Source organism: Eublepharis macularius, chromosome 6 (assembly GCF_028583425.1).
Source record: "Eublepharis macularius isolate TG4126 chromosome 6, MPM_Emac_v1.0, whole genome shotgun sequence".
Taxonomy (NCBI): Eukaryota; Metazoa; Chordata; class Lepidosauria; order Squamata; family Eublepharidae; genus Eublepharis; species Eublepharis macularius.
Genome location: NC_072795.1, coordinates 82,327,841 through 82,353,329, shown reverse-complemented (window position 1 = coordinate 82,353,329; position 25,489 = coordinate 82,327,841). Strand labels below are relative to the sequence as shown.

Genomic DNA, 25,489 nt, shown 5'->3' with positions numbered 1-25,489 from the left:
TTTATCTGGTGCCACGCCAGGATCTTCTACATCCTATATTAGCCCAACTTTCAGAGTTTTCTGATGATTTTAAGGTTCAGTTCCTGCTTGACAACCCAGATGGGGAAATAACTGAAATAGTAGCTAAGTTTCTCTACAGTGCCGTGGCTATATGCCATGACAAGTAATATTCTGTACTGGTTTTGCTGCACTGTTGCCCTGCTCCTATCAGTATTTTAATCTCATTTTGTATGGAGTCTCTGTATTTAAAATTTTATATTTTATATATGCCAGTAAAGGCTTGCTTGACTGTTACCATGGTGTTCCCAATGGGGTGAGGTTGGTTACTGAGAATTCCAGGAAGGAGGAGCAATAAGCTTGAATATCTGGAATGTTTAATTAACTGACAAACCCCATTCTCCTTTGCAGCAACACTACCTTTCCCGTTCCTTGTTTGGGGATGCAATGCGGCTCTCCCAGCTGGGAGCCGTCCTTTGCGGCCCCGCCCTGGAGGAAAGGAGACAGGCTCCCTTCCAAGGCATCCTGGGCTTAGCCGGGGGGCGGAGCCAAGAGCCTGATTCAGGCGGCTCCTCTCTTCCCAGCTGCAGTCTCTTTGAGTGCTCGGTGAAGCAAGAGCTCTTTGCTCTGCCTTCCTTTGAGTGGTGAAGCTGAAGGGAGGAATGTGTGCTGAACAAGCATTGATGGCGCCAGTGGAGGCAGTTGGAAAGCGGCAATAGCAGTCAGCTCTTGGAGGCTGTCGGAGGCAGCTGGCGGCTGCAGCTGCAGCGCACAATACAGGCCAGGGCTTCAGGGCCTGTTGGGGCTAGAGTAATTGAGCAGTTTAATTGAGCAGGCTGGTGGGGCACTGGGGTGGCGGGCAGCTAGGCTGTATCAGAGGGACTTTGGCCCAACTTGGGTGTGGTCACTCCCCTTAATAGTTGTCTTGGAGAGAGTGGGTGGTGAGAGCCCTCTCCCCCCCCCCACTCACACATAAACCCCTCTTCCTGCCATAAGCCTATTGGTTTCCATTTAGCCTCCCCCCACCCCCGGCAAGAAGTAATATAAAGTAACTTAAAAACAGCCTGTGTTCTTCACTTTGGCTTACTGGTAAAGCGGCACCTAAGCCTATATTCTTGTAGGCCATAAAAGAGGGCCTGGTGGCCTGTCTCTGCCTGACAGCCATTCTGGTAGCAGTCAGATTTGCTCAGGGCTGTGCTCAGCGCCATCATGTGGTGGAGAATTACTGGTGGCCTGTCTCTGCCTGACAGCCATTCTGTTGGCAGGCAGATTTGCTCAGGGCTGTGCTCGGCGCCATCTTGTGGTGGAGAATTACTGGTGGCCTGTCTCTGCCTGACAGCCATTCTGTTGGCGGGCAGATTTGCTCAGGGCCATGCTCGGCGCCATCTTGTGGTGGAGAATTACTGGTTGCCTGTCTCTGCCTGACAGCCATTCTGTTGGCAGGCAGATTTGCTCAGGGCCATGCTCGGCGCCATCTTATGTGGCAGCTTGGTACTGCTCCTTGCAATTGCTACTTTTGCAGGGGCTTAGTGCTACCTGTCAGGGCTAACGTTAACAGTTGGTTAAGGGGTAAAGCTGCGAGCCAGTCCAACACATTATTAACGGCTGCTGTGTCATCATTTGGGAATGTTTATGCCGCCCAGAAAAGGGGGTGTCCCATCAATGGGGAAGTGGCCTGTAAAAAGGCCAGTGCCGCGGAACCCTACTCGAGCTCTGTCTTCCTCAGATGAAGATGATGGCCCAAGCAGGCAGGAACTTATGGAGCGCATTGTTGCTCTTGAGAGGGCTAGGAGTGGTACAGCATCAGCTGTTGCACCTGTTCAGCCATGCAAGGGTGCTAAAAGAATTACAAGGGCTGATTTTAATAAGGATTTTGCCTCTTGTCTTTCTGCCCTGGATGGAGTATCAGGAGTGGTGGCAAGTGATGGAGGCAGCAGCCAGGACCATCCAACATTAACTGAGAGTGTGGCTGACATTGACCAGGAATGGTCAGCTGACAGTGGGCAAGTTGCCATAGCAGTGGAACAACCCATGCCTGATGGTACGGATCCTTTGCCCAAGCAGAGTGCCACTTGGCCCGGGGGCTCTTTGGGGCAGGTAGCTGCTACCGGCACTCCTGCATCTTCTGTTTTGGAGACATATCCCATGCTTGGTTGGCCTTCTGCTGGCCCAACTATTTGGCCTAGTTATGCCAGTGGCTCCTTGCACCTGCATCAGGCGCAAGTACTGCCTGTATCGGGCTGTGCTACCAGTTGGGATGGATAGGCCTTCCCTCTGTCTGTGACTGGGTGGCCTTTTGGTTATGGCAAGCAGATGGGCCTGGCCCCTTATGGACCCCAGGGATATGGCATGGTTCCTTATAGGACACGTCCCCCGGGAGATATGGCATTGCCTGCGGGGGGTGGGGGGGGAGAATATACAAAGGGTTAGTACATGGATGTCTTTACCCTTCTGTTCAGGGAACGGGAGAAGAAGGATATAGATGATCTGTACGATAGGGATAAGGAGAAGATCTGCTGCTGGCAGATTGACAGGAACTGGACTCATTGGTTGTCTGGGTTCCTGGTTTATGCAGGGGTATTGGCTAGGGCACAGCCAGGTAGGGCTCTCCCCCTTTTCCAATACATGAATATTATATACAGGGGGTACACGGACTTTGAGGGGATGGCTTGGTTGATACAGCTGTGGGTGCAGGTCACGGCCCTTGCCAAGTCCAACCTCAGAAATAGGAGCGAGAGTGGTCATATGATTATTCTGCCATCTCAGGATTCAGGTTCCCGCACTTCTGTGGGCAGCAGGTTTAATTACGGCTGCTTTGTTGGGACTTCACGTCCGAGGAGCTTTGCAACAAGAAAGTGGGCAAGTATATGCATGACTGCCCTGCATGCATGGGAACCCACCCATAATCTGCCTGCACCAAAGGAAGACAGGGTGGGAAATGCTTTGGGGGCAGTGGTGGCCAACAAGGGCCTGGAAAAGGGGCCCAGCCTAGTAAAGCTGAGGGTACTTGAACGGTTTCTTCAGGTCTCCCCAAGGCGCAGGGATGCTGACTATTCATCCATTGTTTAGACGACTTTATGATGTCTGGGCCTGCTGGCACGGGGCAGTGTGCCAGGCTTTTGGCAGGGTTCGTGGAGTTTTCTGAGGAACTAGGGGTTCCTTTAACTCATGAGAAAACGGAGGGACCAGCTGTTGTCCTGACGTTTTTGGGCATTGAACTTAACATGGTTCACCAGACATTGAGGTTGCCACTGGAGAAGGTGGTTGACCTTAGAGCCAGGTTGGAGGACTGCTTGAGCAGAGACAAGGTATCTCTCCTTGAGTTACAGCAATTAGTTGGCCATTTAACCTTTGCCTGTAAGGCAGTGGTGCCTGGGAAGGCTTTCCTTAGGCGGCTGTGTGATGCTATGGGGAACTTGCGATTGCCCCATCATCACTTGTGAATTACCAAAGGGATGCGGGAGGATTTGTTAGTGTGGATGGAATTCCTTGCCACCTTTAATGGGGTGACCTTCTGGAGGGAGGAGCTGCTGTTAGAAGCAGAACTCCAGGTCACCTCTGATGCCTCCGGGTCCACAGGCTTGGGAGTCTTTTTCAGGGGGCATTGGTGTGCTGACCAATGGCCTGCAGATTGGGTAGCCCAGGGATTGTCCAAGGACCTGATGTTTTTGGAGTTCTTTCCCTTGTTAGTGGCTGTGTGGCTTTGAGGATCACAATTGGCGAACCAAACTGTCCACTTTTGGTGTGACAACTTGGCTGTAGTGCACGTGGTTACCACCATGGCATCTAGATCCCCCAGGGTGATGAGGCTGGTGAGGGCCTTTACATTGAAATGTTTACAGATGAACATTTTATTTAGGGCCAGACACGTTCCAGGTGTTAACAATGGGGTGGCAGACACTTTGTCTCGCCAACAAATGGAACGATTCTGGCAGCTTGCCCCCTGGGCCGACAGGCGGCTTGCAAGGATGCCCCAGGAGCTGTGGGAGCTTGGACGGCGGAAGTAAATAGAGCAATCCAGCTGTCCATTGCTCCCAGTACATGTCGAGCCTACGACCATGCGGTAGGGCAGCTGTTCCAGTTCAGGGCATCAGCGGGGCTGCAGCAATCGTGGCCCATCCCGCCTGAGCACCTGATGCACTTTTGTGTAGTGCAGCGGGGGTGGGGACTTGCAGTGAAGTCCATCAGGGGTCAGCTGGCTGTGTTAGCCTTTGCCAGCAAAGCATGGGGCTTACCTGAATTCATGGGTGTTTTCAGGATCCGAAAGATGCTGGAGGGCTGGGCCAGGGAAATAAAAACGCCAAGTGACCCGAGGCAGCCCATCTCCCCATCAGTGCTGAGGGGGCTAGTGACCGCGTGGGCGGAAGTATGCTCATCCGTGTTTGAATGGAAGCTTTTCCACGCTGCTGCCTTAACGACATTTTTTGGGGCCTTACGAGTAAGTGAGTTCGTGGCCTCATTGTGTACAGATGCGTCTGGCCGGGCTTTGAATGCCCGGGACATTAAATTTGTTGGGGACAAAGTCTCCATTGTAATCAGAAGGTCCAAGACAGACCAGCGGCAGCGGGGAAGCACCTTGCTCTTGGGCCCCTGCTCTGAGCAGGAGCTGTGCCCGGTTAAGGCCCTCAAGGAATATGTCACACTTCGTGGGGATGCCCAAGGGGTCTTATTCCACCATGAAGATCAGGCCCCAGTGACTAAGTATCAGTTTTGGGCGGTGAAAGAGAGGGCACTTAAGAAAATGGGCTTGTCGGGGGTCAAATTCGGAACCCACTCCTTCCGGATTGGTGCAGCCTCCACAGCAGCTGCTATGGGATACCCTCAGCAGGCGATTCAGAGAGTGGGCAGGTGGCGGTCAAGGGCGTTTCGGTCCTATGTCCGGCCTCTGCAGCAGTTCTAAATGGCGAACTAATTGCTCTTTCCTCAGGTGCCGTGACGGGCCAGGCGAGGAGGAGAATACTGATTTGTGGCCACAGCATGGTGTTCTGGGTGGCCAATCAAGCCAAGAGCAAGCCGATTGGATCCCAGCTGGGATTGAGCGCTGTGGCCACGGTGGAGTGGCAGGGCCAGCATGGCCTCAAGTGGCCTGGCCTGATGCCTCTCCTGTTTAGGGGACGGACGGAGCCTCCCCTGCACATTGTGGTCATTCACCTGGGGGGTAATGACCTTGGGCTGGTACAGGGCAAGGCCCTGTCGATGCAGGTAGACCTGGAATACATAAGCAGCCAATGGACGGGCGTGCTTATAGTATGGTCACAGACGCTACAACAACGAGTTTGGCGGGAGGCCTTAGATCCCAGGGCAATAGAGAGGGCCCGACGCAAGGCTAACCACGCCATTAAGAGGTCTTTGGGGCAAGGTTTGGGCATTTATCTGCCACACTCCAAGATTAGGGCTGAATTTGCCCACCTCTACAGAGGAGATGGTGTCCATCTGTCACATGAGGGCAATGATATATTCCTAGATGACCTACGGCAAGGGCTTCGGGTGGCTCTAGGCCACCTGTGGGGCGCGAGGGTCTAAGCAGAGGCTTGACCCTTACGGTGGCAGGAGATTTTGGGAATAGGGTGCGGGCCAGTGAGCCCCTGTGGCATTCTTCACGGTTGGGGAACAGGGTCTGTCATTAGGGCGGTATGCTTGTGGCAGCTACCGTCAGGGGGGGCAGACGCCTGAGGGGATCCCCTGGCACAAGGCCTAACCTCATGCTAGATGGCTGGGGCGCAACAGGTGCGTGAGTGGGGATCCTATGGCCTAGCTGGCCGGGTTGCAGCCATTCCTGAGATGGCCTACACCCGGGGCATTGGGGCTCGCCCAGACAGGCAAGGCGGTGGTCAGTGTGCTGACCCCAGGGCTTAACCTGTACCGCTTAGTTAGCTCTTGCCATGCATTACCTTTACGGTCATTTTAATAAACGGCCCTTTATTCCAAGCCTGTGTCTGTCTCTTCCTTCCGGCTGGGATTGTAATATTAATTCTGTGCAGAATTTTGGAATGTATGTGTGGTGGAATTGTGATTACAGGACTCTGTCCAGTTCTATCTGGATTTCATATTGACATAGAGACCTACATGCTTATACATCAGTTTGGCTCAGTTCAGATGTCACAAATAAACCTCAACTTATTCATGACAAAAATACATCTAGTTTATGGCTCTTTCCTTCCTCTCCCCACCCTGCACAGATACTGAAAATGAAAGTCTTCAGCTGAATGTAGGCATCACTACTGATGGAGGTTTGTTTCCTTCCTAGTAACTGGGATTCTTAACTAGGGTTGAATCTAGAATGCCAGGACAAAATGGAATTATTTCAAGCTGTTCATCATCTTTCTCTGTATGTTGCCTGAAGGGAGCGGGGTGAACGCATGAACCTTTATACCTTTATGTAAGCCTGCATTGCTCAGCAATATTATGTGGCTCAGTCTCCATGTTAGGCTCTGTATCTGTAGACTCTTAGGTCCCAGTACAAAGCTCTAATTAAACAGAAGAAATTAGAACATACTGTAGACTCCGTATGCAGGTGTTAAATCCAATACGTAAAAACATGAAGAGTTGAGAGCAGAGCAGTGCAATCCTGATTTATTTATTTATTTAGGGAATGTATATACCACCTCTCCAGAAATCTGCTCAAGGCAAGATCAGAGACGTATAAACATCAGCATAGAACTTCAGTGTGGTAGCATGATATCTGGACTAGACCTTCTGTAGTGGTAAGACAAAACTATGTTTTAAGTTGCTGCCTAAAAAGCCACATATCTGACTCTTCCAGTGTGTATGGTCTTAGTTCTAGCTGTAGCATAGTGATTAAGTGGTTGGGCTATGGATCAGCACTCTTCTGGTTCAAATCCCACTACTACTATGAGCTCAGTAGGTAGCCTTGGGTAAACCACTTCTCTCAGTCCCAGCTTCTTGGCTGTATTGAGGGAATAATAATACATTGTTCACCATTCTGAGTGGAGCACTATTCTGTCTAGTGCAGTTATTATTTGGGTTCAGTAGCACATTCTACCCTAGACCAACACGCTACCCACCTGATGATGATGTTGTCATTATTATTTCTGTTTCTTTGTAACAAAACGTTGAACCTTGGTAAATGACTACAGGGGACAGATATTCAATGCGTGGTGATGTTATAATTGACACATAGGAAAACAAGATGGTTGTATGGTATGTTAATGTAGACATTGCCACAAATGCATTTTAGAAATGTAAGTAAACCATTGTTAGGAAAACAAGGATCAGTGACATTTTGTCACCCCACCACCATCATCAGCCTAGTAGATTATACAGCATATTGCTTTTAAATACCACTGGCATCTGGATCTATATGAGGGGTTTATGAACAAACAAGATTTCTGGTATATGTAGTTCTGTTGTAGTTACTTTATATGGGAATAAAGAGTGCATTGTTATTCTGAGCCCATGGGCCCATTATTTTAAAATACAAAAGTCTGATGCCTATTATGCATAATTTTGATTTTTTTCAAAGCTGCTGATTTTTTTTTATTAAATAGAGGGTTTTTTGCTTTCAAATGCTTTTAGCAGATCTGGAACATTATATCCAAAGTGACTTTGTAACATTGATGTGACCATAACAGTGCTTGTTTGGGGGGATAAATGAGATCCAAATATTTGATGAAGTGTCTTTATTGGTAATATTTCTACTTTTTAATATATTTAATAGCGTCTTCTTTCCAACACAGCTGTACATATGGTGCTCTAAGAGACAGACTTCAGAGGCACTAGAGTATAACAAAAAAGATATTTAATATTCTGCACAATGCTGAACCTTGTCAGCAATTCCCTAGTGCGTTTTTTTCCCCTTGTAAGAAAAATGAAGGCTACCAGCTGATCTTGAATTCCTCGGAAGATTTCCGATGGAGCAACATGCAGGGCTTTCTTTTTATCAGGGATAAGTATGGTTGCTAACCCAGTGTGGCTTTAACAGTATATCAGACCACAGACTAATAGCCTCTTGTATGTAGCACTTTTAAGTTGCTTTTGGTTGCACCTTTGAACAGCACATGCCTTTAAAATAATCTGAGTGGTAAAGTTTCTTCAAGCTGTGATATTATGAAAGGACCCTCTTGTATTGCATATTTTACTATCTTAATTCTGGCACAGGATATAAGCAGCTACAAATAATGGTTAATATAACTTGGCATATAAATATTTTTATTACCATTTTTCAGATTTTTTTCCTTTCATGAGTTTAAAAAATAATTTTTTTTAAAACACTAGTTCAGGTTTGGTGCAGGTGGTGGTCATCAAAGTTTTATTTACAGCCCTTATGTTGTTGTACCAGAAATATCATAGCTGCTCATGTTCCATTTTCCTGGTTGGATGTTCTGAGGATGGAAGTATACAGGTGACATGGTGCTTGTTCACTAGTTACTGCAGACAAAATTGGAACCTTTATAAAACATGTTACAGACATACTTCTTTCCTTCCCCCTCACTGTAGTGAGAATTAAAGGGTAAGACAGACTATATCATGATCAGCTGAATGTGGTATCTTCCTCACTAATCTCTGCTTAGAAATAATGGGGGGGGGGGAGTGTTTGATGTAGCTCCAAGAACATGTTCAAATAGGTATAAGCACTGCAGCCCAAGTTCTGCTCACAACCTGAGTTCGATCCTGGCGGAAGCTGGGTTCTGGTAGCCGCCTCAAAATTGACTCAGCCTTCCATCCTTCTGAGGTTGATAAAATGAGTACCCAGTTTCCTGGGGGTAAAGTGTAGATGACTGGGGAAGGCAATGGCAAACCACCCCGTAACAAAAGTCTGCCAAGAAAATGTCATGATTAGGGGTGTGCATTCAAAAAATATTTGGGTTTCCTGCTTTGGGAAAAGGCTTCGGAAAAAACCCTGAAATCCGAAGCAGCATTCCACTTCAGATTCGGGTTTCTAAGTCACTTCGGTAGCTCTGTAAAGATTCAGAGCACATTGAAGTGATGGGGGAGGGGGAGGCCCACCTCCACCCTTAAACCCCACCCCCCACCCCACTTACTTGGTCAGGCGGAAGGCTGGCGCCATCTCACGCTGACTGGCAGAGAGGTGCCATAGTTTTTTCTTGTTGTCATGTAAATAGAATAGGAAATTATCTTGGCACTTATTTTTAATACAGATTCTTTGCTGATGTAGCTGGTATTTGCAAAAGCACCTTTTGGAAGAAATTTTTGTTCACACACTCTACTTTCATTAGATCTTGTAGTAATTTTTAGGATCCAAGTTTTAAATCTAACACACAAACAGTGAAATCCTAAGCAGAGTTACTCCAGTCAAAGCTTACTGATTTCAACAGGCTTAGACTGGAGTAACTGTGTTTAGGATTTTGCTGAAAATGTTTAAAATAAAAAAACTGTAGACAAGTGGATTTGTGTGCTTGTATTGCTCAAATAATATCTTTTTAATTGTCAGAATTCTATATAAAAAAGTAATAATATTAGGAGCAATACAAGCATAGTATTCAAATGATCACTTGTTTACTAGCTCAAAGTATTTATAATTTGTAAACAAGTTACTGAATTTCACATTCAGTTTAAAGCAGTTACTTTATAGTATTAACTTCACCTTTTTGTAGCCTTGTTGAAAATTATGTTTTGGAACACTCCTGCTCCCAATTTTTAAAATTCAGATTTTAATAAATTTACTTGATTTTGAAAAAGTTATCTCAGTGGATGTTGCAAAAATATAGGCATAATATAGACACAGCTTCAGAACCTCAATATTCTTTTTATAAAGTCTAAAATTGCCTTGACAAGATAAATCTGGAGGGTTTGGTTACTTAGGTAGAATCTGCAACTTCTGTCCTTAATATTATCTGTCCCTATTGCCCAGTTAAAGCCCAGATTTTGTCTCCCACAATCTTAAAAAGCGCTGAAATATTTGACAACTTAAAACTATATTTGGACTTACAGAAATGTATCTCTGTATTGCTTACTTGCCCAATTATGATTGCAACATTTGAGTGTCCTTGTCTCAAAGGTAGATTTGCTTGATTTAGTACATATACAAACCTGGCTGCTTTTTTACTTGAACAAATATATATTGAATTGTGTCACCTTGTGGTCTTTCTGCTGGAATTTATGCATGTGGGACATTAATTTACACATCTCTTGATTGTTGTGTCTGAATGGTATTTATAGATGTGTCACAATATAATATATATTTGTTTACATCAGTAGTAGTGTGTCATTAGTCTCATATCTAGTACTTCTTCATAACTTTCTTTAGTTACCTTTGATTACCACCTCTCCGTTTTGCTTTCTTAATTGAAGTCAGCTGTTGTAAATGTTTGAATGTGTGTGCATTTTTGTAGCTAGAAGTATTGTAAACAATCCCCCCCCCCCGCCACACCAAATAATCAAAATAATTTTGTTGTTTTAGTATGTGTTTTAGTATAAAAACTGGAAATATGTTTGGCATTTAATAATTCAAGGCCGGAACATGTATCTTCATGCCAAATTCTTTTCCTAATATTGTTTCTCTGTTTATAAAGCACACCCCATCTAATAAGAAACATTTGCTGTCCCAGTTCACATTCACCTTGTTCACATTCACTCACTCACAAGGTTTATTACTTAGAAGAGTCCTGCCACTCTTAACCACTACACCAAACTAGCTCTTTTTATGCAAGTTGTAGCAATGTATATAGACTACAAAGAGAGTCCAAAATGTTTATTTGAAACCTTCGGTATATACATTCTGTATAATAAGCATTAGGTATCTCTTCAATAATCTCTGATTAAAATTTCTAATTGAAAGCATATTCAAATATAGAAATATATTTACTTATTATTGATACAGGACTTTTAGGCAAACTTGAATTGAAATTACTACAGTGGTAGTTTATTTTTTCAGTGTTATCAGTTCTCTAGCCGCTTTTGTTGTGGAGATACAAAGCAAAACGAACATCTCTGTAAGGAAAGGGACTAGAGATTATGTTAGTTACCAAAAAAAAGCCCCCCCCCCATGCTATGGGAGAAGGCCACTGTGGGGGACCGGGGGCAGGAATATCTTCTCTGTGGAAACTCTGTTGCTGTTGCACTACATTAGCAGCCTCAGCAACAGTGGGGAAATGACACAAACGCCAGTTGTGTAGAAAGCGTCATAGTTTTGAAAATGGTGGTTACTTTTCTTTTAATGGAATATAAAAGGATTTTGATCTGCATGTTTCCACACATTCTAAAAGCCTTATTTCTTGATCAAGCTGTGTTGTTTTTAAAGAGTAAGCATTTAACATATATTCTACCTCTTACCTTTATATTAAGCAATTAATAAACTCTGACTAGTATGTTTCTGATTTTTATGATACCAAAGATTTAAATCTTAATAGAGGAAAACACTGCTGTTCTTTTCAAATTACTGCATCTTTTTGGTTTTATTCATATATGCATGGAAGCTAGCTTGCTTAACTAGTTAAGAATTTATCGCATTACTTGATCAATTGCTCCAGTTATTAAAGAAGTTCTTCAGTTATTTAATTATATAATTTTTTTCCTATATTCTTCATAATTTTGCAAAGTCCATAAATATTTCAAGACCCTATTAAAGAGAGTGGATGGGCAGGATCAAGAGTAATTTTAGTACTTTGGGCTTGACCCAATTTACTGGGCTTTCACTTTGCAGGAGGGATCTGTTCTAACTGCCCTATTTGACCTATAACCATTTAACTGGTTTCTTCCAACTCGTCTTTATACTTCCAGGCAGAAAAAAAAGCATGGCTTGTGAAACAGGTGATAGAGACTTCACCCCAGCCCAAAGCAGCTCAAGTTCTTTATAGCTAGCACACCTTATTTAGCATTTCAGTAATTTTAATGGTCCTCCTGCCAACAGGGAAGCAACCCCATTTGCTAAAAAGAGTGCACTGAATTCAACTTGCAAATATAATGTTTGAAAAGATCATATGCATATCTTTTTTCCAGTTGAGAAAAAATGAATAGCATAGGGTGTAGTTAGGAGGACAAATGAACATTCTGCCTTGGAACCCCTCAAACCCACACAAAAGGCTCACATATTTCCCTAACAAATAAGCTATCAAAGCCTCCAACAATGTAGTAGTGCACTTCTGAAAAGGGGAAAAAAGGTTGGTAGGTACAGTATTGAAATCCAGAATTTTCAAGGTAACATTTTCAGAAATGATACCTCTTCCAAGCAGAGGGCAGCTAGTTTGATTCCCTACTCTTCCACTTGAAGCCAGCTGGGTGGCCTTGGGTCAGTCACACCTTCTTGGAGCTCTCTCAGCCCCACCCACCTCACAGGATAATTGTTGTGAGGAAAATAACACATTTCATAAACCACTCTGACTGGGCATTAAGTTGTCCTGAAGGGCGGTATATAAATCAAATATTGTTTTTGTTGTTGTTATTGTCAAACAGGCAGAGCTGACTAATCTCAATATTTTTATTTATTAAAACACTCTTGCCCTGCCTTTCCTCATGGTTCAAGGCAGTTTACAATAGTAGAGTAAAAACATTTACAATTAAAACCCCAATAAAACAACTCCACATATCCTTGCCTTCCTTAAGAGAAGTGGTTCTGCACTGGGGACAGATTAAACAGTGAGAGAAATGTTGGGACAGGTTGACTCTGTCCAAAAGAGAAAAGTTCCACTAGAACCAGACTGTTAACACTTAATATCAAAAAGTTTTCAGAGCAGCTTTTGAACTAATTTCCAGGGGAAAGCTAACAAGGAGAGGAACCCAAGATCTGGTTGTTCTAATGTTAAAAGCCTCCAAGCCACAAGTTGGGGGAACCAGAGTGCTTTGTTGTAAGGAAATAAATAGTGAGCATTTCATACACCTGGTAAAAAGACTCAGTGGGATATGATAATGCCTGGGTATAAACATCAAAGAAGGTACAGAGAACGACTAACAGTGTACTCTTCTGAAGACAATTTACTTCAATGAATTTAGAAGGATGCGATCTGTTTGGGATTGTGTTATAATTACCCCAGTGAACTTCATGGGTGAGTGGGAATTTGAACCTTAACCTCTTAATTTCTAGATTAATACTCTAATCTCTACCCTTCACTGGCTCTAGTGGTGCTCAGACAGTCAAAATTGCCTGCTTGGTTAATGAGAAGAATCAAGAAAGTCATAAAAGACAAGAAGGCTAGAAGTGTGTGCTGAGAAGATTTTATTATCATTTCTGATCCAGACTTTGAAGGGGAAATGCTTATAGTTATTGTTTGTTCCTGAGTAGAATATTACAGGTTTGGATGTAAAATCCACGATTTTCCCTTCCGGAACCATTATTTTCGATGGTAAACCTCTTCAAGGGCCAGGGAAGCCATTTATAAAGACAATGGCACCAAATTTTCAGAGAACACAGTTCTCCCTCTAGTCTAAATACCTCCTAAATTTCAAGCAGATTGAAAAAAGGGGGTTGATTTTACAGACACCCCCCTCCAAAGTAATTTACAGTAATTTCTATGCAGCTGCACTTCTTACTTTAACAAGAAAAATAGTCTCTACCCCACAAGGAGGCGGGAGGGGAGAAGGACAGTGGCAACTTGGGAATTGTTGGGAGTGCTATATGCTTCTCCCTTGCAATGATCTGATTGGAAGGGAGATAGACTAGAAATAGAAAAAGCACAGAGAGAGGAGGGGATAGATGAGCATGACCATAGAAGGAAAGTACACAGTTTGCAAAGACCTGATCAGCTGCAGACCTAATCAAGTGCAAGAAAGTAGTTTGCAAGCTCTAGAGCAGTTGCTAAGTACCCAGCTCTTTACAATGAATCAACCGTCTACATAGCATGCCACAGCTTCTACAAAACATGTCTTGGCCAGTGCAAAGCATTGCTCAGAGTATCTCTACACAACACATCTTACAATAGAGGGCTCAAGTGTAGGGAGATGCAATGGTAGCCGGGAAGCGTAGTTTTAAAAGACAGAGCCTGCAGAGATGGTTCCTCAGAAAGTTTGTTAATTTCATCTTTGTTTCCCTGGAAGTCTCTGTCAATTTCATCCTCCCTTAGGAGACGTGAAGATTAAATTAACAAATCCTCTGAGGAGCAATTTCCACTGGTTCTGTCTTTTTGAACTACCCTCCTTGTAGAGAGGTGAAATTGACAGAGCCTTTTACTCTGTCTTTTAAAGCTAGGCTTCCCGCCTAACATTGCATCTCCCTTCACTTGAGCATTCTCGTGTAAGATGTCTTGTGTAGAGAGACTCTCAGCTCAGCCAGCTCAGTTACAACCTGTGCAAGCAAAGGGTTCAGGGCTGCAAGAGAGGCCTGTGCCGAAAGGGAGTTTGAATTCTAGGCACCTGAGCAAGCCCAAGATTTTTTTTACTTTACAAGGAAGAGAAATCTTTAGCCTACACAAAGGGGGAGAAGGGCAAAGAAGAGTGGCAGCTCTCTGCAGTTTGAATTGGCTAGGAGTGCTCTTTGCTCCTCCCTTGCAAGCATTGATTAGAAGGGAGAGATGCCATTTCCAGGAAATCAATACGAAAGAAAAAAATGTGCTCATGTTGCATGGCTGGAAAGCATTGGAACTTGGAGAACAAATGGATTTTTTTGAGGAGGGTATCTTATTATAGCATCTTGGGTTTGTGTTAGTTCTAGTTAATCAAAATAAAGATCCAAAATGGCAATTTTTGTAAATATCTTCAGCTCAGGTGTTTTGTTATTCACACCCCTAAAGAAGGCTTCCTTTGAAAAGAAAATGTTTTGGACAAATGAGAAAAGGAAGGAGGAACAATCTATTTCTAAAACATTTGGAATGTTTTAATTAAGAAGAAAAGGTGACTGAGCCTCCAGGGACATGTAAAGATTTATAAAAATATGTAGAAATAACTGATAAGACTCTTCCACTCACATAATACTAGCTCTTAGCATAACTCAGTGAAATTGATGGGACTGTAGGGGAGTCCGAAGTTCTTTTCATACAATGTATAATTTATGGAATTCCAAGATGCTTGGATAGAGTGACTAGTTTAGGTGGCAGAAACTGTATGGGTTCATGGAGGCTAGGTCTGTCAACATCTGTTTACCCACAATCACTAAATGGAATTTCCATATTCAGAAACATTGTACTTCTGAATAGCAGGAGGAGCAGCAGAGGATGGCTGTTAGTTTCATGATGTACTTGTGGACTTCCCAGAGTCATCTGGTGGCTTTTGTAGGACACAGGATGTTACATTAGATGAATCTTTGATCTGGTTCAACAAAGCTCTTAAATGTCATGTCTTCTATGAATCCACTAGCTTCTGAGCCATTCTCAGTCTCTGCCAAATCTGTAATGTAGGAATAATAATGGTAGTTGATCTTACAGTGGTGGCTAGGATTGCTAAGACGTATAGCACATAGAAGTTTTGGTGCTTTATAAATGATGTATGTGAAGTGCTTGGAACATTCAGAAAATGCATGAATATGTATGCTACATTTTTACCAGTGTTCTCCTGGATAATGGAAATCAGTTCTTAATTCTGAACATTTCATGCCAAGATCCTATATTTCAAAATATATATTTAAAACTTTATCCAAAACCATTAATACATTGTGATCACTTTAATTTCATGAATTATAGCTTCTTGTTATTAAATAAGACTTTTAAGAAGTAGTATAAAAACATGGAATCTTTGGTTCAGTGCAACACAGTTTACTGTGTGTCATCTTCTCTTTTAAGGTGGTTTAGCCTAGAATCTAAACAAGGAAAAAGAACTAAAGACAGAGGTGAGATAAAGGTCAATATTCAGTTCATGAGGAACAACATGACAGCAAGTATGTTTGATCTCTCAATGAAAGACAAAACTAAATCTCCTTTTGCTAAACTAAAGGACAAAATGAAGGGACGCAAGACCGATGGGACACTTTTGGATACATCCTCTGCGATCATTCCAAGCACTCACACTCCAGAAACGAGTGCTGTAACTTCACTTAGCGAAATACAGTTAAAATCAAAACCAAAAAAACCTTTTCTTTTGGGACCTCAACGACTATCATCTGCTCATTCAATGTCTGATTTAACTGGGCCTCAAGTGTCTTCAGAAAAAAATAAATCAGGCACAGTTGGCAATCCATACCTCTTCAGATGTCAGCTAGAGTCTGTTGGTTCTGTGGATGAAAGCGGTGAGTAAAAAACTGATTTTTAAGCAGTGGCAATTGTTGGATACCAGTATCTGCTATTTATTTATGTACTTTTATATAAACTCTTAGAAATTCCTGAGTTAAATGTTTAAAATACAATAATAGTAAGACAATATTTTTAAAAAATATACAGAAATATAAAAACAAGTGTTTTAACCGTGTGCTGAAAAGGCTTCTTATGTTAGTTTCCACAGGCTCCTCATTGCTTTCCGCGCCAGTGTATGCTGACATCTGCAGTGATATCTTGGCAGATTAGTACTGTAGATCAGCTTCAGTTATATTTCAGGTAGCTAACCATTACATATGGAGAAATGTGACAGCTGGCTCTGGTACATGAAATGCTTCTAAGATCCCACATGTGCCATGTCATAGCTCTGGTCAGTTTTTCTCCATGACAGAAACGTTTGCTTTGGAGGTGTGCTTTTTTATTAATGGTGATGCCAGTGTGGTAAAACTGACTTATTCAGTTTTACTGATGTGATGTAAATTAGTTGGCAGTGCCAGTCCAGTACAGTGGATTATGATGATATACTTAAATTTTTTTTTACATTATTTATAGTCCGCCTTTCTCACTGAGACTCAAGTGGATTACACCGTGTAAATCGAAATGATCAGTGGGTGGGACATTCATTAAACAGTACAATAGGGTATGGATTGCAGAAATTTGAAAACAAGCAGAAATCCAGTACAGAGCTGAACAAAATGTAAGCAATTTATGTGACATTTTAAATGATGCAGAAACTACCCAGTAGGAACATACTTGCAGTAACAGACAGTACATAGTAATATTATGTACAGTCCTTTACCAGAGCCTCTTTCTGAACTGTTTCCTTATAGCACAGATTTTTTCCCTGTGTAATAAAGCCTTCCTGAATAATTCAGTTTTGCATAGTGGAAAGCCAGAAGAGTAGCAGCTTTCCTGACCTTTTGAGGCAGGCCATTCCATAAGGCAGGGGCCACCACAGAGAATAGACATGTATAGGCAGGCAGTTGTTGATTTTTGCCCTTTTGCAGGTTGGCACTTGTAGAAGTCTCAGTTTAGATGAGTGTAGCTGCCATGGTGGAGCATTGGGAGAGAGACAGTCCAGTAGATCTGAGGGACCAAGGCCATGGAGGGCTTTGTGTGTTGGTAGCTAAAGCCTTAAATTGAGCCCAGTACCTGATGAGTAGCCAATTAAGCGACGGTGGAATGGGAGTAATACACATGTTCCACTTAGATCCTGATAATAAGTGAGCTGTGGCATTCTGCACCAACTTGAGTCTCTAAGTTGACATCAGAGGGAAGACCTATGTAGAATACATTACAGCAGTCTAACTTCAACGTTACCATGGTGTGGATCCTGATGGCCGGATCAGCTGTGTCATGTTAGGGAGCCATCTTCCAGTCTAGACTGAGTTTGAAGAAGGCATTTTTTGCAACTGCATTAATTTGATTTACATAGAGGTTGAATAACACAGGGGATAAGATTGCACCCTGTAGAGCTCTGCAAGAATTCCCACACTGTGGTCTATAATAGCAATCCTTTTAGTCTGTTTTATGAGGAATGATTTAAAACAGTCCAAGGTACATCACCATGATACCCACTTTGGCCTCCAAACACCTCAACAGGATGGCATGATCTATTGTACCAAATGCTGCAGATAGATCCAGGAGGAGCAACAAAAGAAGCATGGCCTTTATCTTCATTCATGTGGAGCTAAAGCCACCAGAACTGTCTCTGTCCCATAGCTTGGCTTGAAATGAGACTAAGAAATGTCCTAAGCACAAGAGTTATCTAAGAAGACATGGAGTTGGTCTGCCACTGCTCTTTTAATCAGTTGCCTCGAATGGGCAGATTACGGACTGGGTAATGATTGGCCACATAACCTTTGTTTAGGGACAGGTTTTTAAGTAGTGGGTGGCCAGGGAAGATGCCTTGAGGTAGTTTCTAATTTATTATTTATTTTATTTATGGTCTGCTCTCCTCGCATGCGGGCTCAGAGCAGATTAACAACATATAAGTACATATAATAAAACAATAAAACTCCAGTAGCAATCATAAATATAGCAATACAAATATATTAAGACAGCCCACATTGCACCCTATATCTAACAGCAAGGTAGGGATATGCCCTAAAAAAATAGGAATTTTTCGGATAAATATCAGAATTCCTAATATTTGAGTCCAAGAATATCAGTTTAGTATTCAATTTTGGCTGTTTTCGGGAATCTGAACACGTTCAATTCCATTCGCTCTAAGTTTGGTGTAGTTTGCATGAAAAACAGACCCTCTAGTCTGCTGAAAAGTTTCACCCATAGGGAATAATGGACATGATTAATTCCATATATATTCAGGATTAACTGGGAAGCTGATACTAGTATATCCAAGAATACTACATTTGATCAGGATTCCGGAATATACCCCAAAATACTAGTAAGCCACCAAGATGGGCAAGTGTCCAGTACACAAGTAGTGGCCTTCACAGGTGCCAGGATTCTGTCAATATTCATCACCATTACTGGGTCAAAGTGGTCCGTTAGTAGACCAGATGGTGTATTAAGGACTTCTTCTGCCTCATCTATATTACAACTGGAATCTAGATCAGAGCATACTCATGCTATTTTGTAAGCAAAACACTTTGCAAAAATGTCGCAGCTAAGGGACTGTTCCTGAGCCAGTAAAGATTCAGATTTAGAAGTCAGAAGATGTCGAGATACCTTAAACAACTGAGATGGTCATGAACCAGCTGATGCAATGGTTGCAGTGAAATAATGTTTCTTTGCCACTATCGCTACCGCTTCATGGGTCTTCTGATGGGCTCTGTAGCATGCTTTATCAGATTCAGTGTGAGTTTTCTGGTCATTGTACCCCCATCCTGGATACTTGGCTTACTTTCATTCTCCTGTAATTTTAGAACAATGGAAATTTGAAGTAGACACTATAATACCACAGATTTTTAATGTCTCTTTGTGCCATTTATTAAAGCTCAGATCAGTTACATAGAATGGAAATTTTGAAACTTACTTCCTTTTAGGAACACAAAACATTGCATTGATTCATATAGTTAGGACATTTAGAAGTATTAATTCTATTAAAATAGTTACCATTATGTTAGAACCAGAGCAGCAAGTTGTTGTATCTTATGATACCTATACATACTATATCAGGATTTGAGTCCAATGGCACATTAGAGATCAATGAGATTTTCAGGGTAAGCTTTTGAGAATCAGACATTGTCAAAGGTGCCACTGGACTCAAATCCTGTTGTTCAACTGCAGACCAAACATGGTGACCCACCTGAAACCATTCATGTAATTTGAGAAATTGCAGCCCCTAGTTAGGAATAGATACCATCAAAATCATAGTAAAACAGACGTTTTTTATCCTCTGAACTTTAAAAAAAAATCTTACATTCATATCCAGAAACAATCCAGAAACTGCAACTCCTATATACCCAAACTGGGTCATATTTATTCCATAACCAACTATTGATCTTCTAAACTGCTTCCAACTTTCAGAGAAAACTAGTGTCTGGCTCTGTCCTAATAGTTGATGGTATTAGAGATTTTCTATAAATCTGAACACTGAGTTAAACTTTATATTACTTGTTTCTTCAATAATCTATTTTACACACGCAATGTCATTGTAACTGTGGACAAAATTAGCCAAGTAAAAACCCCATATTGGTTATTTAAAAAATAATTTATTGTTTTAAATATTGTCAATTTTATTTTTCTAATCAGAATCCTTCTGAAAGTTCAGTAGCTTCCAGTTCTGCTTTCATTTTTATTTCTACAACTTCAAAGAAAGTTGTCATTGACTGAAATAAACTTGTCTTTTCTTTCATGCATGTATTTGTTTCTTGATTTGGTATCTATTTACCAAACTAGACCAATTTCTTTTGCATACTAAAGGAGATGGAAGAATCTGAAGGCAGTAAGATGACTAGCTTGCTTTATGTGTCCTTAGTATGCAGGAATTGTAATCACCTTGTACTGTAAATTATCTTAAATAGTTATTATATTGTTTTGCAGGAAATCTAAAATCTCCACACAGGCGGACATTAAGTGCAGATACAACTAAAGTGAATCAGCTTGACAGCACAACTGATGACAATGAGTCAGCTTTTGGAGCTCAGAATGACCCTTTTACAAATGTGAGTGCTTCGTTGCCTCAGAAGTTTGCAACACTGCCAAGACAGAAGAATCCATTTGAAGAAAACCCTGTATCATGGGACCAAAACATAGGTCTGTTTTCAAAAACTCATGAACTAAAAAAAGACATTAAAAGAGAGAAAAAGGAAAAGGTTAGTCTCTTTGAAAGAGTCACTGGGAAAAAAGATAGTAAGCGGTCAGAAAGACTTAGCAATGGAGGATCAGATGGCTCCACTGACTTGAAATCACCTAGTGCATTTGGTGAAAATCATCAAGGCAGTTTTGATTTTGATCCAACTAATCCCTTTACAAGCAGCTTCAAGCCATCAAATGTGCTGTCATCTTCTAGGTAAGGTTTTGTATTTAGCTATTATGTCTTACAGTCACTATTTTTATAACATGAAACCATTAAGTATTCAAACATATTTGTACTTTAATTAGGGCTATAGACTTTTGAAGTAGTTCTTATTTTTAAAGTATTATTTAGCCCCAGATGGCTCCTGGTATGCTGTAAGGGAGCTAGCTCAGCTGTTGTGTAGGAAGCTCTATCCTCTCCTTCCCCCACTAACAAACAGACTTGCACTTTTAACATGAAAAACCGATTCTAACCTTAACTGATTGGTGGGAAGAATTCTGTAAGCAACAAAGGAATGTTTACTCACATTCCGCAAAATTTCACATGCTTTAAGATCCATCAAGAGAGACCCTTTAGACAGTAATGATGACCTTTTTACTGAGAGATACACCTATAGATCTTTCTGCCTATGAAATCCCACCTGGTTAGCTTATAGTTATTCCTGATTTTTTTTCCTTTTAGAAAGTTGGCAAACAACTTTGAAAGCTTTGATAAATAGCATTTGGGATACGTGCATGCACACACGCACACACAGGTTGCTATAAATGAAATTCTTTTGTTGAATTGTCTTGTTTTTAGTTTTTTTAATCTGATTTGCTTCTATGGTTTTATATTAGCCATTTAGAGAGCATTAGGGGGATATAACAATGAAATATATTTTAAAAACCTTTAATTTGTGTTGCTGTGTGAGTAAGTCCTGTAAGGAATGGATCTCTGTACTACCCTAATCTTTAAGAGTTCTGGTACCTCAGAGCAAAGGAACATTGGGTTTTATTTCTGCAGTTTCTTTATCAGTTTTCTACCAAATGGTGTTCATGATGGTGTTCATAGAGGTAGGTGTGTGACAAAATTACAAATTCTATGAATAAAAATAACTTTAAAATACAAAGTAGTATCACTAAATTGAAACAACATTAATACCAAGTAACACAGAATCAGAGCAATTGAATCTTTACAGTGAAGGGAGGGCTGTGTCTGGCCTTGGTTCCTCAGCCTTGTAATGGGAGCAGTTAACTGCATCTTTGCAAATAGCTAAAAGTCAGTGGCTGTGATTAGATGTTATCATCAGTGAGCATTAAAATCAGAAAATTGTAGGGACCAGATCCTAGCAATTTGCTTAGCTTGGTAACCAGTGTTCCCCCTTAGCTCTTTTACCAATGTAAAATGGTTAAGAATTACTGTTATAGTAGACATAAGAGTACATTAGGCTAATTCTTCCTTTGTGGCATATTGAAGACAAAATTAAGTTAGCCTTGCAAATAAATTCATGAAAGTGACTAGCCAACAAGAATTTGAAAAGCTGTATGTGAATTTAAGAATCATTTTTTTCAGTCTATTCCTTAGACTACATAATTGCTGTGTTGAAAAAAATAACTTAAATATTTTTGGGATTTTTCTCCTTGACTGTCACCTCCGTTCCTGATTCACCTCGACAGATTCTAACTGACCTAAGATTGTGGTGGACGGGTGGGGGACTGAAATGACATCTGATTTCAACAAAATAGCACAGGGCTTTCTTTCTGGGTAAGCTTCTCCAGATCTCCTCTCCTCCCCACCCCCCGCCCTTTAATTTGAACCAGGTCTTGTTAGAATTTGGTCCATAACTTGTTTTTAGTGCTGTAGCTTGGTTCAGGATCTTCCTGTGGAATAACTGTCAACAGCTTTGCATGACCCTCAAACTGAATTCAAAATCAGACTACTCCTAGGGCATCTGAAACAAGAGCTCACTTCACATGTTTCTCTGTAATTCAGTCTCACTGCAAACAAAAGGGCAAGAGGGAGAAAAAAAAATAAAGACACATGAATTCGTCAGTTGAGTCCTTATCTGAATTTATTGGATCTTTCTGGCATGAAAAGAAGAGCATAGCTCTCTCATTTTTCATTTGATAAGTGACAAGAATATGATCAGTGTTGAACTGTTCATGTTCAGTGGAACTCATGCTAAATGTGCTGCAAGTCAGAGGCTCCATCATAATTAATCACCTGGGGAGCCGTTTCTAGTCACCATTGGTGACCAGACAGACACCCTGTTAATGGCAAGCCTATATTACACCCTAAGTGACGATGAAGTATGTGTTTTAAGACCTAACCTATGCCTTTGGAAGTTTACTTTTGCTTGCTGGTTGGTTTCTTTCATCCATCTACATGGACTTATTTATTATAGTAGCTTTTAAGGAGTTAATATGTAGCTATTTTGCTGGGCAGTTCCATACAATGAACATATTTAAGGACAAATGTCAGTTTTTAAATATAAAAATCGTGCATAGAGTAACCAGTTCTACATACAACGTTCTATAATAATGTTTGTTTTTTTTAATCTACACTACAGTAGGCTAATACACTGATGTGAAAATTTCTCAATTTACAGCATTTGACAGGTGCTAAAAGAAAAGCATCTTTAATTTTAATGTGTTGTTAGGCCCTCTTTAGAGGGATTGTGCAAGTTATTAACAAGGTCCTCTGAGACAGGAGACGGGTAATTAACAAGACCTATAGAAAGAGAGTTTGGGTAATTAACAAGCTCTTAGGCACTGGACACAGGGTAACAAATAGTCCAGTAGTTAAAGGCGACAGGTTGTTACTAGCATGATCAAATGCTAAATTTGAGAATGTGAATAGATAGGTGTCTCAGTGAGGTGTCTAATTAGTATTTTTGTTATATATAAACTCTTTAGATTACATTTCTTTAATAGAACAATCATGATAATAGCAATATCTATATTCCTCAGCCCTCTTATGATTGAAATTTCATTTAAAATTTATAGTAGCCATTCCAAAGATTACTAGGGAGAAAAGAGAAAAATGAAACGTTATTATTAAGAAAATAGCATTTTAATTAGGTGAATTATGTTTGGTGCGATGTATGCATGCGGAGTAATGTATTCTCTAATAGCATATAAGCTGTTGGATGCACCCTTTATGTGTTAAAGATGATCAGTTTGAGTATCTATAACCTAAATACAGCATCAGATCTCATATTCTACGTGGCCTTTATTTTCTGACTTGAGGAGAGGATGACATCCTGACATTTGATTGCTCCTTTTCCCTTAATTCCTAGAAGCATGAAGGAGATAGAAATTTCCACAAATGGAATGGCCACCATTGTCAGTTCTTTGAGGGTGGATCTAAACATGCTTTATTAGATCTCATTTCTGCTGAATGCTTTTTGTATCACTTCTTTTCCCTCTTGTGTGCCTTGATCCTACTTCTAGCTTCCTTTCCTCAGCCCTTCACTCTGCTCTCCTAAAAACCAAACAAACCCTCCTTCTCTCTTCAGCTTTGCTGTTCTACTTTCACTGACCTCTCTCCAGCTGTTACCACTTCAATTCCAGTCTCAGAAGCCTAAGACATAGCAACATCTTCAGAAGGGGAACTCAACAACAACATTCTACAGTTGCGGAGCAGGAAGTCCCTTTGTAAGTCAAAATGGCTGGACACAGCAGAGCTCCAGGGAGCTACATTTTGTGCTTTGTCTGCATTGGAGGTGGAGGATGCTGACAGCACACATTTTTTTGCTGAAACTGTGGTATAGTCAAGCACACTAAGGGGAGGGTAGAGGTGAGCACCAATGAGGGCAACTTGGTCAGTGGAGACATGAACCACAGTGGTGGTTCCGCCTTTTTTTCCTGATTTCTGTGTAGAAGACTGGGTGGTCATATCAGAAGACCTGTAGTACTGACTGGAACAATTCATAGCCAGGGAAATGGAAAAGAAACAAGGGGCTTGTCAAAAGCACTTTGTGGAATTGCTCAGACCCATCCTCCACTTCCATTTGAGAGATCAGCAACACAGGGAGGCAGTCAGCCATCCAAACCCCGGCGCATTTGACAACCTTAGGCTAATTCCTGGCTCACTAAAGCAGCATGCATGGGGACTGTTTGCCCTTTTGTAATGATCTCTCCTCTACATTTTATAGATCTAAGTAAGGCAACTCTGTCATCAGATTACAGAATTCAGGCCCCGAGACAGAGAGCGAGGGGAAAATTTCTTTCAAGGATTTGCTCCAGGAAGGGCTACAGTCCAGACATTGTTTCTCACAAGAGGAACTTCCTTCACTGTTTATCTGTGCCATAAAGATCCAACAACTCTAGGCACCTAAAGTACATGAACGCAAGAAAAATAAGGAGTGCCCAGAAGGAGCCAAGAAATTGTTCTCTTGAGTTTAGGAGTTTGCATTTTATCTTTCCTTATCCAGGCTTCTTTTTGAGGCTTCCCATACACAACACTATACACAGTTTCCAAGTAAATAAATATATACCTTATCTTTCTGCCCTCATCAGGGCCTCCAAGACAGCTGACATATTTAAAATATATACAATAAAAGCATGTCTAAAAAACTATTAAAGCCTAACAGAAACACATTGAAACAATGAAAACCATACTAAAATATACGTATAAAACATAAGAACAACAAAACATAAGGCAGGAAGGAGGGATCACTGAGGGAACACCAGGGAAACTAAAAAGTCTTCACACACTGGCAGAAGATAGCAACATAAAAGGCAATGTAAGTATCCTTGGGGAGAGAGTTTTGTTGTCACAAGCAAGAAGGTCCTTCCCCAGGTAGCCATCCACCTAATCTCAGAAGGCAGGGGTACCCAAAGCAGGGCCTTAGAGATGACTGTAGCAGTCAAGTAGGTTTGTAAGGGAGTAGGCAGTCCTTTAACCAGTTTTCTTGTGACTGGTGCTCCCATTATAGGTTTGGCCTCAGACTTAGGCATCTGTGAGGATGGGAAGAGTCCCCTAAAGAATGTTATGTATAGGAAATTTTGCAGTTCCTGTGAAGCTATGGCCCTTGTCATAAGGGCTATCCAGCAGAGGCCTCTCTGATGGCATCACTTATATGGACCAGGACCACTTTTAAGTAAGTATCCAGACTTGAATGAGAGGCTCTCTAACTATCTATAGAGACAAG

General features: G+C 41.6%; 1 protein-coding gene across 1 annotated transcript in view; it reads left to right on the top strand.

Moving 5' to 3' along the window:
• RAB11FIP2 (RAB11 family interacting protein 2) overlaps positions 1–25,489 on the top strand; it is a 69,771-nt gene that overhangs the window by 7,648 nt on the left and 36,634 nt on the right. Inside the window, exons 2-3 of the mRNA XM_054983653.1 lie at positions 15,624–16,066; positions 20,100–20,568. Of these exons, the coding sequence (XP_054839628.1) occupies positions 15,624–16,066; positions 20,100–20,568 (912 nt within the window). The remainder of the gene's footprint in view (positions 1–15,623; positions 16,067–20,099; positions 20,569–25,489) is intronic.